The 13302-nt window shown below is 30.6% G+C and overlaps 1 protein-coding gene across 1 annotated transcript in view; it reads left to right on the top strand.

The window, feature by feature from the left end:
- Nucleotides 1–775: 775 nt before the first annotated feature.
- The window catches only part of pug (pug C-1-tetrahydrofolate synthase, cytoplasmic), a 13849-nt gene continuing 1322 nt past the window's right edge, over nt 776–13302 (top strand). Inside the window, exons 1-8 of the mRNA XM_065507907.1 lie at nt 776–789; nt 883–954; nt 1039–1249; nt 3329–3688; nt 3753–3864; nt 9194–9419; nt 9489–9662; nt 10126–11277. Of these exons, the coding sequence (XP_065363979.1) occupies nt 914–954; nt 1039–1249; nt 3329–3688; nt 3753–3864; nt 9194–9419; nt 9489–9662; nt 10126–11277 (2276 nt within the window). The 5' untranslated portion in view covers nt 776–789; nt 883–913. The remainder of the gene's footprint in view (nt 790–882; nt 955–1038; nt 1250–3328; nt 3689–3752; nt 3865–9193; nt 9420–9488; nt 9663–10125; nt 11278–13302) is intronic.

Below are 13302 nucleotides of genomic sequence, written 5' to 3'. Positions count from 1 at the left end.
TTCGATGATATGAAAGGGTCTTTTTTAACCATAAGGACGATCCGCCTATCTGTTTCTGGACTGGTTTTCTTTGGTCTACCGCGTGTTTCTCTTTTTTGTTTTTTAGATAAAGCATTTTGGACAAAATGTAAAGATCTTCCTATGCTCTTTGCTATTTCCCGTAATGATTTTCCTTGATTTCTCATCGTTTGAACAATTTTTTTCTCATCTTCGGTACAATGATGATTTCGTCCCATTTTCTTCAAAAGAGTCCTATTTTTTATAAAATTGTTGCTAAAATTTAAATTATACTTACAGTTTCACGTAAATAGGAACAAAAAATTGCACAAAAAAAAAATTGTATATAAACAAATTACAAATTACTTATGTGTATCTATTTTTATGAGCAAATAATTTTTTGTAATTCAAATAAATTCGTTTTTAAAAATCAACATGAAAGCAAATAGTTGCCAGATTTTTGACTGACATGACATTGCCAGGTAGAAATTTTAATAATATGATGTATTCTTAACGCTTGCGAGGAAATTTTCAATGTTACCGCCATTTAAATTTTTTCTAGTTAGGTGTATCTATTATTTTGAGCAGATGTGTATGTACATATATTGTACAATTTTTATATTTTTCCAAACTTCGTTGACCCTTAAACAAAACAAAAATATTAAAATAAAATGATAATCTTTTTAAAAAACATGATACCGCACACAAGCTAAGTCAAACCCCTCAAACTGGGGCTCGTAGACAACTGTTAAGAAAAATGTTTTAATCTTCAGTTGCATTTGGTGGGTAACGGTTAGAGTGATATTTCTTATTTAAAAAAAATATATATTGCATATCATTTTCAAAATAATAATCTTATTTAATTTTGTGTGTTTTTTCAAATAGTGTTGTTGATTTTTCTTCTGTTGACGAAAATATGTCTGAGGCCAAACTAATTTCAGGTACACAAGTGGCCAAGTGAGTTATCAAAAAAATAAATAAATGTTAAATGGAATTTTTTTAAAATTTTTTTAAAATTTTGTTTAATTTTTTTTTTGTTAGTGAAATACGTGAATCGTTAAAGCAACAGGTGTCAGAATGGAAAAATAATTTACCAGATTTTGCTCCCGGTTTACGAATTGTCCAAGTCGGTGGTCGTGAGGATTCCAATGTTTATATACGCATGAAAATTAAAGCTGCCAATGAAATTGGCATCGCTGTGGAACATGTTAAATTGCCAAGGACTGCCACAGAATTAGAATTGTTAGATAAGGTAAGTGTGAATTACATAAGTTTTGATTGTGTGTTAAGCAAGAGAATTTTAAGACAAATTAAGGTGAAAATAAATGTATAGTTTTGATTGTTATGTGTTTAAATTTTGTCTAAATAGTTTAACTACATAAAACACTAGTTGGAGAATTGATAAAGTAGAATAATTTGTTTTATTATACACTTCGTGAGAAGTTTGTAATTTCCACAATATAATTCTCCGACCCTTATAGATAGCGGAGTCGATTAAGCCATGTCCGTCTGTCTGTCTGTTGAAATCAACTTTCCGAAGGACAACCTCGATTTTTGACCAACTATATCTGGATTACTAAGTCATTAATATAGACAATATGGATATCTAATGATAGATATTTCAAAGACCTTTGCAAAGACGTATATAAGACCATAGTAAGTTGGACCTACAATGGGTAAAAATCAGAAAAAAATATTTATTAACCCGACGCGTCGTTGCAAAGGTCGCGACCATATTAATTTCGACCTACAAAATCGAAAAAAATATTTTTTAACCCGAATTTCTTTTTTCACCAAAAGTTTTTTTTTGCTAAATATAAAAAAATTTAAAATTTAAATTTTTTTTTTAAATGGAAAAAATTTTTTAAAAAAAAATAAAAAAAACAACTTTGGAAAAAAAAAAATTTTGTTTACCTAAAATATTTAAAATTTTTATTTTGAAGTATAATTTGGTGAAGGTTATATAAGATTCGGAACAGTTGAATATAGCTCTCTTACTTGTTTTTTGTTCAATGTTGTGTTTTTTTAAGAAGATTTATTCAAGTTCATTAATATTAATATATGAAACAATTTACAAAGTGAGCTTAATCTATTTGGCATTATATGCGTGTTTATTAGAGTGTCTCAAGATTGTATGGACGAAAAAATTTTTTTTGATACAGGCCTTCCACCTCTAGAATTGTTCTATGTATTGTAGATGTTAATGTTATATATTTTTGGGCCGATTTTGATGAAATTTAAGAAAAATATAACATGAAGTCTAGTATTTACAATAACAGCACAAAAATGGAAATTAACCCTTAAGAGCACTTGGGGTCAAAATGATTGTGTTTTTCGTGATTTTAAAAGTTCAGGGTAATTTGGACCTCAAGTGCTATTAATTGTTAATTTTCATTTTTGTGCTGTTATTGTAAATACTTGTCGTTGCGGCACAAGTTATCGTTATCCTATCATCCTAATATTTTACACAACGTGTTTCTACAATACATTGAATAATTCTAGAGGGGGGGGGGCGGTCAAAATTCGCAACTTTATTTTTTTGGAGCACTCTAGTGTTTATGTAGATTAACTGTCCCTATGTTTGGCTTTATTTTTTTTGGCGAAATGTACGGAATTGGAATGGCTGGCAGTATTTCTTTTATTTAGCACATCAATGCATTTAATACTAAAATCTTCTTTAACGAAATATATGAAATTATGATTTGATAGTAAACTATATTGCAAATAGGTGTTGTAAATTTGTAAGAGCTGAAGAGAAGAATGTTTTGAAGTCAAAAGAAAAAAGTATTGCCCCAGTCAGAATTGGTTATTGATTATTCATGATTAATTGAATAATTTGAAGTTTTATTATTCAAAGTTCATGAATATCACAGATCAATAAATAAAGAAAAACATGTCTTTCAGTTACTTTAAAATGGAGATTAAGGCCCTGAATTAGCCGTGGATTCCAAACATTGTGTGTAAAGTGTGCAGTGAACATTTAAGACTGTGGGAAAGCGGTAAACGTAGTCATTTGAAGTTTGATATATCTATGATTTGTATTTTCGTTAGATTATTCATGCATGATACTTCTAGAAGATTCCGCTGTGTATTCAAATAGTAACAGCGAGTTGTGAGTAAGTCAGAGTATAACTTAGGCGCTGTTAGAATTAACATCAATTGTATTACCAGTGTATTCTTGTAAATTATAAAGTGTGTGTATTAAAAGCGAGTGACTATTTAAATTGTTGTGTAAATTAGAATTGTTACAATTTTTAAAATTCTACATATTTTCTCTCAAATTCTTTTTGTTAATAATTTTATTGTTCTTATCTTTTCTATTCACCCCTAGATCAACTTCCTCAACAATGATCCCAATGTACATGGCATCATTGTGCAAATGCCTTTGGATTGTGAGAACAAAATCGATTCACACAAAGTAACCGATGCCGTTTGTCCCGAAAAAGATGTTGACGGTTTGCATACCATGAATGAGGGTCGTGTATCGATCGGTGATTTGGGCGGTTTTATGCCCTGTACTCCTTGGGGTTGTATTGAGTTGATCAAACGTTCGGGTGTGCAAATTGCTGGCGCCAATGCTGTAGTTTTGGGACGCAGTAAAATTGTGGGTACACCGGCTGCTGAACTCTTGAAATGGCATCATGCTACTGTGACTGTTTGTCATTCGAAGACCAAGAATATTGATGATATTGTAAGTAGCTGTAGGAGGTGGAGGATTTTTTTTTTAAATTTTTATTTATTGAATATATTTTTAGTGCCGCACTGCTGATATTTTAGTTGTGGGTATTGGTGTACCAGAAATGGTTAAAGGATCATGGATTAAGCCAGGTGCAGTGGTCATTGATTGCGGTATTAATGTTAAGCCAGGTAATTATAAATAAATAATAGTATAAATGAAATTTAGTAAAGTAACATAGAGAAAATGCTTTATTACTATTAAGTCCCTTATTTTGTAAAACACTTTAGCACACTTTGGAAATATTAGACCCTAAATTGTGTTACATAATACTGTTGAAATCTTTGAGAAAATCCTTAATATGGAAACTATACATTTTTATGCTAGGTTTTAAATCTTTTTAGTTACTATAACTAAAAACCACAAACAAAAATATTCAATGAAATGGAGGCAAACAAAAGCGATCATTCGTGTTTTTTGTTAACTCCAAAAGATAAATCAGTCGTTATTGAGCTTTCATAAGAAATAGACTTGTCTTTGCAAATTCCTTTACTATTTAAAGTTTGTTATTTCCAAAAGATTTTAAACTAAATGATTAACTAAATATCTAATAAATATATTTGTAAAAATTCTTGACAAGCCCGTGGAGTGAACTTGAAATAGATTGCTGTGCAAAAGGAAATACTCTTTACAGAAAGTAGTTTTTTAAGTATATTTTATAATTTAAAGACAATTGTTACCAAATCAAAGCCAATCAAATTCAAAAGCACACTAACACAAGATTTATACTTTCAAAGACAAGAAATACATAGTACATCAACCAGTTGTCTGCTAATTACAGACGTTCACTACAAGTTTTTGCAACAATTGTGCACACTTAGCTGCAAAGTGTTGACAAGCTGAAAGAAATCAAAATTGCAACATTTGATTCATGATTGATTATAAAGCTAGTCTGTATAGAAATAACTAAATCAACAGTGGTAACAACCCAGCAAAAGTGTTGGTAACAATTAGAGAAATTTCGGGAATTTCTTAATAAGTTTTCTTCTCAAATTTTTCGATTTTAACCATAGATTTTTTCGATTACAGCAATAGAAAGTCAGTTGAAAAAGACCGATTTTTTGTCACCTCAACTAAAATTTGTCAGCAGCCCCAATAAAAAATTCGGTCATTTAGTTTGAATCATTAGATAGCAACAAATACTGTTATCACAACCTAACAGTTTTCTCTTTGTGAGCAAAATTTAAAAAAAAAAATTACTTTTCGAGCCGACTTAATACTTACGTACTTGTCGGACCCATGAATGAAATAAACAAGATCGCGCCATCGCTCTCTTAAAAAAATTCTCTTAAGCTCAGTGACGTCAACATTGACCTAAACTGATTGTATGAAAAGTGTATGTGATTTATAATGGAAAAGTCAATAATTATGTTTAAAAGTTATTTATGTTTAATAAAATAAAATGTATTTTAGGTTTTATGTTATTAGACATATTTTACTTCATTAATTTTCAATATTTTTGCTATATTTTAGTTCACGATTTTGATTTTTTATTATTATCTTATATATAAATAGGCCACACGTTTTTTTGTGGTACACTTTTAAGTATGTTATTGTCCACAAATATTGATGAAACATATATGGTTTAAAAGGTTATTTTCTCTAGATTTGCAGAACATAATTTTTTTTAAATTCTTTCCATAAAAGTGGTAAAAAGTGTTTAAAAGTGGTCGAATTTCGTCCACCGGGCGATCCTAGTTATTATTATTATTATTGCAATTTTTGACTGCACACCACATTTTAATTTTTAATACATTTTTTTATTTATTTTTCACTATTTGTTTTGAAATTTCATATAAAAAGTAAGTATTTTACATTCAAAACATAAGAAAAAGGTCACTGTTGACGTCACGAAAAAAGATTAAAGGAGTACACTAAAATAACGGAATTGTCGATGGCGCAATCTTGTTTATTTCATTCATGTGTCGGACCTATTAAATCTTTTATTAAATGTATATAAAAATGTATTGCTGAATGAATTCATAATAAAATTCATTCACCCTTTGAATGGTTAAATTTTTATTAACTCAAATCTAATCCAAATTGAATGTAAGCATGCAAATGTAATTATGTTTTTAACTTGAAAAATACTTGAAAAAATTTAATTTTTTTCAAACAAAAACCTTTTTACTGGAGAATGCTATTGAAATATGGTGTTATACAACTGTAATTCAATTGATTGGCTATAATACAAGGCTTGAATAAAGCTTGCTTTCAACTTGAATTCCAGTAAAAATGCTTATTGTTTATGAATTCTCCAAGGAATAAATTCGGCATCACTTAGGAAATTGATATTCCCCATATTCATAAGCATATAAAAACAAAAGTCTGCTAGGTTAAAGACATAATCCCTTCGATATAATTTCCCAGTGATTTCTAATATAATTTCGTAAGATATTCCAAGTATGGCATAGTTTTTAGATTAGATTACTATTAAATACACATCCAATCGGAGACTCATTGCATGCATCGTGATAGTCTTCAGGAAAGAAATGAATGATAGAGGGAAATAAAATAAGTATAGACCGGGATTCTCTCGGAGAACTGTCGTTGAAGAAACCCCTGATAAATCCTAGAAGCTGGCATATATCGTATCTAGCTATAACCTATAATAGTGACATATATGGGTTTTTCCCTATCATCTGCTATCTCATTACCCTGTATATTACAGAGCCCTGGCAACCCAACACAACCTGATTGTATATATTTCCAATAACGCTTTTAGAGCTCTCCATCACTAAGCTAGAATGTAATATGTGAAATTTCAAAGCCCTAAGATATACCTGACTATATATATAAATTGTCGCATCAGACCCCGTTGAGACGTGTGCCCTTATTAAGACCGAGGCTTTCCAGATCGCTAAGATCTCTGTCTAGAAGACGCTACATTTGTCTGGTAGTCTGTATAACACTTTGATGTCTATGTTTTCTACATAAACGCCGGCCCCAGTGCCAGATTCCTTCTTGGATCCATCAGTAAAAACAGCAAACAGATATCCATATACAATCCACTCGTACCTACTTGGAAACACAATTGTGGGTGTAACTCCGAAGTTAAAAGTCGTTAACCTATGATCAGAAATCTCAGAAGGAATTATAGCCTGACCAATTAGATTATATCCAGGGCCGTTTGAGTTGTGCTACCGATGGCTCCAGTTATGCCAAAGGAAGCGCATCTTTGGGCATCATTGAGTATCTTTCTATAACTACTTTATCTCATCGCCTCCCACTAAACTGTACTACCCAAAGTAATAATGGGTAAATCTAATTTGTTGTCAAGGAAGGCAAGGAAGGCTCTTCACACGCTCTACAGATCGTAGCATTTGATATAAACATTCGAGCCAGATGAGACTTCAGCTTAGAATGTCCAGTTAATATATTAAATGGTTTTCTAGGTATTGGTCTATTTAGGTTAATAGAATGTTAGTCGACTGTGGAGTTCTACCAGTTTCTGACATGTTTATTATTGCACAACCTTTTTTGGGAAAGGTTTGACCATTAATTCATTCTGTTAGGAATGCATTCTTTATAGATTTAATTCCTAATTGAATCATTGATATTTGTTTTCATTCAAATCCATTACAAAATAGCTTAATAATCTTATATATACATAAATAGGCCACACGTTTTTTTGAGATACTGTTTTAAGTATGATATTGTCCACCAATATTGATGAAACATATATGGTTTAAAAGGTTATTTTCTCTAGATATGGTCAAACCGGTTTTCAAATTATTCGAAAAACCGTTTTTTTTTTTTTTTCAATTTTCCAGTTTTTTAAAACTGGTTTATTATTCGACAAACCGGGTTTTTGTTTCGAATTATTCGACAAAATTGAAAATTTTTTGCGATTACTTTCAATAATTAGCGATTATTTTAAACAACACTGTTCTTCAAACGGCCATTATTACAACTTGCCTTTTAATCCCACTTCAACTGAACGTTTTATTTCTGTTTCATTTTTGATCAAAAATTAATTTAAAGTTATCTTAAATAAATTTAAGTTATGTATGTTAAATTAATTTTTAAAAGATTGAACGATTTTTTAATTAGTTTTAATAACAAAAATATATTTAAGCTTAATTTATACCCCAATTCTAATAACCGGTTTTTGATAGCAAAAACCGAAAACCGGTTTTTAAAAATTAAGCTTTTTCGAATTATTCGAAAACCGGTTTTATATATCGAACAGAGACCGAAAATAACGGGTTCACTTTCATTTCAATGGTAAATTCTCATTCGCAGCCATTTAAAAATAATTTTTTGTGATATATCACTGAGAGAGTGATTTATTCGAGAACATTTTAGGTTTGGGGTTGAGAGAAACAGAAAAGAAACAAACACAAATAATCTGACTGAGTAATTTATAATTTATTTTTTTCGTAAAGGTCAGCTTGTGACTTTTATTTGCGAACATGAAAAATAAATCGCAAAAATGCATTTGATGCAAATCAACGCTTAAATATATAAAATTTATCAAAAGATTAATAACAATTTAAATAATTATTCTCATTTCTGTTACTCAGACTTCATTACTTCAAACTTATCGTATTATTTCCATAATTTGTTAAAAATTACTAATAATATGTTATTGTATATAAATAAAAGAGAAAGTAACAGTTATTAAGAACAAGAACAAATGAATTGTTTATCTCACACCAAACCATTAAAAAACGAATAAAGGTCATACCAAACCATTTAAGTAAAAATCATTTTATAACTGTTATTTTCAGTGATTTATTTTTATCACAAAAATATAAATCACAATTTGGGTTTTTTGGTATATGGACGAGTTATTTTCGATCTCTGATATCGAATATTTGATCACTCTAGGACAATATATAAATTTTTTTCTTCAAAATTTGATTTGCCGGTATTTTTTAATACTTAATTAATATTTTAGCGGTTTAAGCTTAATTTGAATTAATTAATTCGAAGTTTTGATTAATAACTATACTTCCAACTCTCAGCATTACTCTCAATTCGTATAATATGGTGAATAAGAAACTAGATTAGATTAAATATTACGTTCTCGTTTACCAAATAACTTCTTGGAAGTGAAATTCGTATGCGTTTGCCATCAAATCTAAATGAATCTTTAATAAATGCAAAAATACGTTTTATTTTTTAAATATAATAAACTATATTGCAATTTTAAAATAATTTGTATTTAAAATTTAACTTAATTACATAAGAGCGCTACAGAAATTAATTTTAAAATCATTTGAATTAGTTCAAACACATCTATTTTGTTTGTATTCTTATCAATATTATCAGTTTGTTTTTTATTTTGGCCCCACTGATATTTAAGGTCATTTGTAAAATTCAATACTAAAAAAATTATATACATGCCTACATACTTTTGTTTGTTTTTTACGTCACTAAACATTATCATTCTATGTTTAGATTTCATAACGCGAACACGATTTCACAATTTTTAATAATATTATGCCATTCCAGATCCCAGCAAAAAGAGCGGTACACGTTTAGTGGGTGATGTTGATTTTGAAGAAGCCAAATTGGTAGCATCTGCTATTACCCCTGTACCCGGTGGTGTTGGTCCCATGACTGTTGCCATGTTAATGCAAAATACTGTGCGCTCTTCCTTTACAGCAGCCGAGAAATTGTTGAAAAAATCATGGGATTTATCGCCCTTGACATTGAGACCGATTAAGCCAGTGCCAAGGTAAATACATATTACTTGAATATTTTATTTATTGATCAAATTTATTATAATTTTTTGTTTGTTTTTTAGTGATATTGTTGTTGCTCGTTCCCAGACTCCCAAGGATATTTCATTGTTGGCCAAGGAAATCGGTTTGATAGGTAATGAAGTGTCTTTGTATGGCAACAAGAAGGCCAAGATTGCTTTAAGTGTTTTGAAACGTTTGCAGCCAAGAGGTGAAGGTGCCTATGTTGTGGTTGCTGGGTAAGTTAAAAATTTCGATAAAAATCCATTCAAAATTATACATAGTTTCATCCAAAAAGGTTCTTTTTTAAATGAAAACATTATTCTAAAATTTAGAGCTTTAATTGTTTTCAGAAGTTTCGGATTAGTAGTTTCTGTTTCAGAATTAACTTTAAATTAAAATTTCAAATCAAATTACATTTTATCTAATAACCATTCTAAAAGAATTCATTGGGAATTAATTCATAGGCTCAATTCCAGAATTCATTGTTTTCAAAGCCATTACAAAATTATTTGAATGATTAAAAGTTTCTTCAATACAAATCTTTTACAAATATGTACTATGTAGGTTTCAGATAATTTTTTGAAAACATAATTTTATGAAAACAATATTTCCATTCAATTTGGATTATTCGCAATACGTTTTAAGATCAAATATTTTATAATAATAAACAAAAAATAAATTAATAAAATTTCTTTCCAGCATCACACCCACTCCCCTGGGCGAAGGTAAGAGTACCACCCTTATCGGTTTAGTACAAGCCCTATGTGCCCATAAAAATCGCAATGCTATTGCCTGTATGCGTCAGCCTTCACAAGGTCCCACTTTTGGTATTAAGGGTGGTGCCGCTGGTGGCGGTTATGCCCAAGTCATACCCATGGAAGAATTTAATCTCCATCTTACTGGTGATATTCATGCCGTTACAGCTGCCAACAATTTAGTGGCCGCTCAATTGGACACACGTATTTTCCACGAGAACACCCAAAAAGATCAGGCTCTTTACGATCGTCTAGTGCCCCGCATTAAGGGCGAAAGGAGATTCTCGAAAATCCAACTTAGACGTTTGGAACGTTTGGGTATTCACAAATCCGATCCTGATAGCCTAACTGACGAAGAAAAGGGCAAATTTGCCCGTTTAGATATTGATCCTGAGACCATTATGTGGGAACGTGTGGTTGATATGAATGATAGGTACTTGAGACAAGTAACTATTGGTCAATCCGGCACAGAGAAAGGCTTCACACGTACTACCTCATATTCCATATCGGTGGCTAGTGAAATTATGGCGGTTTTGGCTTTGGCCAAAAACATGCAGGACATGAAGGAGAGATTATCCAAAATGGTGGTGGCCTTCGATCGCAAAGGTAATCCTGTGACAGCTGATGATTTGGGTTGTACCGGTGCTTTGACTGTGTTGCTTAGGGATGCCTTAGAGCCCAATCTTATGCAGACTTTGGAGGGTACACCTGTTATGGTGCATGCTGGTCCATTTGCCAACATTGCTCATGGCTGTTCTTCGAATGTGGCCGATGAGATTGCCTTGAAATTGGTGGGTGACGAGGGTTTCGTTTGTACTGAAGCTGGTTTCGGTTCGGATATTGGTATGGAGAAATTCTGCAACATTAAGTGCCGTTCAATGGATCGCAGTCCAAATGCTGTTGTTTTGGTGGCCACTGTTAGAGCATTGAAAATGCATGGCGGTGGTGCTCCCGTAACACCAGGTGCTCCTTTGAATAAGCAATACACTGAAGAGAATTTGGAATTGTTGGAGAAGGGTTTACCCAATTTGTACCAACACATTTCGAATGGTCGCACTTTTGGTTTGCCCGTTGTGGTGGCCATTAATCGTCATAGGTAAGTGAATATGCTGCATGTATAAATAATTTCATTGGAATCCTTATAATTCTAAGAATTTTGATTTTAATTTTAACTTTCATTGAATCATTCGATATCTTTCACTAACAAAGATCATAACCCTAGATTTATTAATTATTTAAACCAAATTATTACTTTTGGCTAGAGATTTTATTATAAACTAGTGTATAAGCCTGTCTAAGCTAGGGAGAAACTGATTGAGACCCTGAGTGAATTTTAAAAATCTGTATTTGAAGCACGATTCATTATTGTGTTAAGAAACTCTTCAAAATATTTAACAAATAGGTCAATATCCAAAACAAACAAGTATTTGTTATTATTGTATTGACAAAAAAATGGAGATAGGGTTTTATTTTTATAAAAATTGTCTGGCCGGTTTTGTGGCTCAGTATTTTGTTACATATCCCTTGTTTGTTTTTTACTGCTTCATGCTTCAGAGCGATACATTGAAGCAATTAAAAAGGCCAATCATCTCTTTTGAAATATTTTGCCATTCCCTTATAACCGCATTTGATAAAGCTTTCTTATGGTATAATTTTGAGTCCGTATTTTCACATCTACAATTTTTCATGGGTTTTCTATGGGATTGAGATCTGGCGATTGGGTAGGACACTTCAAAACACATACTTCATTGGATTGTAGCCACTCGGTAACAACCCAAGAGGTGTGTTTGGGGTCATTGTCTTGCTGGAATTTCCAAACTAGGAACATATTTTCCTAAGTGTATGTATACATTTAAAATGGATCTGTTTCCAATTCCATTCATTATATTTGCTAAAAAGGGTATGCATTTAAGAACAGTTTCCATTGTATTGACACTTGTATATTAATTTAAAGTTTATTTTTTAATTTGAAAGTAAATTTTTAATTTGCGTAATTGTCTATTTTGATTAAAAATTAATTTTAAGATTCCTTGCAATTCATTTTTTATTTCTGGATATTCGAATATATTTAAGAAAAAAATTCAAATTATTCTGGGTTTAAACTTTTGTCGAAATTCTTTACTATTCTTCAATTTTGTATAACAACACAACTACTATATTTTAAATGGGTAACTTCTTTTCTAACAGCATATCGTTAATTAGCACCTATTTTTTACTCAAAAGAATGCAAACATTTTGCCCTCTAGTTCAGAATGTTGTCTTTTTTAACAAATTTACTATTTTATTTGAAATAATTTTTTGTTTTTCAAGTTTTTTAACTAAATAGAACATTGTTAATATTTCTAACAGCAGTTATGCTGTTTTTACTCAAAAGAATTCAAATATTTTGCCCCCCAATTTCATTAGAAGGTGAGAATGTTGTCTTTTTAATACCCTTCACCATGAGTAACATTTTTCATTTGTATATATATTCTGGATCGTTATATATAGCGTAGTCAATATAGCCATATCCGTCTATCCGTCTGTATGTTGAAATCAACTTTCCGCAGCCCCCAAATAATTTACATACATGATTCATACACCAATATATCGGGAATTCTTCCGGGTCGGTTGCTATTTAAAATCGAAAACTAATGGCTGAGATATAAGGAAAAAACCGGGACAACATCGATTTTTGGCCTATTTTTGTTTTATATCTGGATTACTAAGTCATTAATATAGACAATATGGATATCTAATGATAGATATTCCAAAGTCCATTGCAACGATTTATATAAGGCTATAATAGTAAGTTGGACCTACAATGGGTCAAAATCGGGAAAAATATTTTTTAACCCGAATGATTTTTTCATCAAACAAATTTGTTTGTTATAAATTCTTTTTCCCAAAAAAAATATTTTTAAAATTTGAAAAAAAAAAAATTTAAAAAAAAAATTCAAAAACAATTTCGAAAAATAAAAATTAAATTTTGTTTGCCTAAAAATATTTTAAAGTATAATTTGGTGAAAATATAAGATTCGGCACAGCTGAATATAGCTCTCTTGTTTTTTTTTTAACAATTTAAAAATTTTATTTGAAAGATTTTTTTGGTTTTCGTGAAGTTGCCCACAAATGTTTTACA

This window comes from Calliphora vicina, chromosome 1, assembly GCF_958450345.1.
Source record: "Calliphora vicina chromosome 1, idCalVici1.1, whole genome shotgun sequence".
Taxonomy (NCBI): domain Eukaryota; kingdom Metazoa; phylum Arthropoda; class Insecta; order Diptera; family Calliphoridae; genus Calliphora; species Calliphora vicina.
Note: the sequence above shows the minus strand (reverse complement) of the source record. Positions and strands in the feature narration are given on the sequence as shown.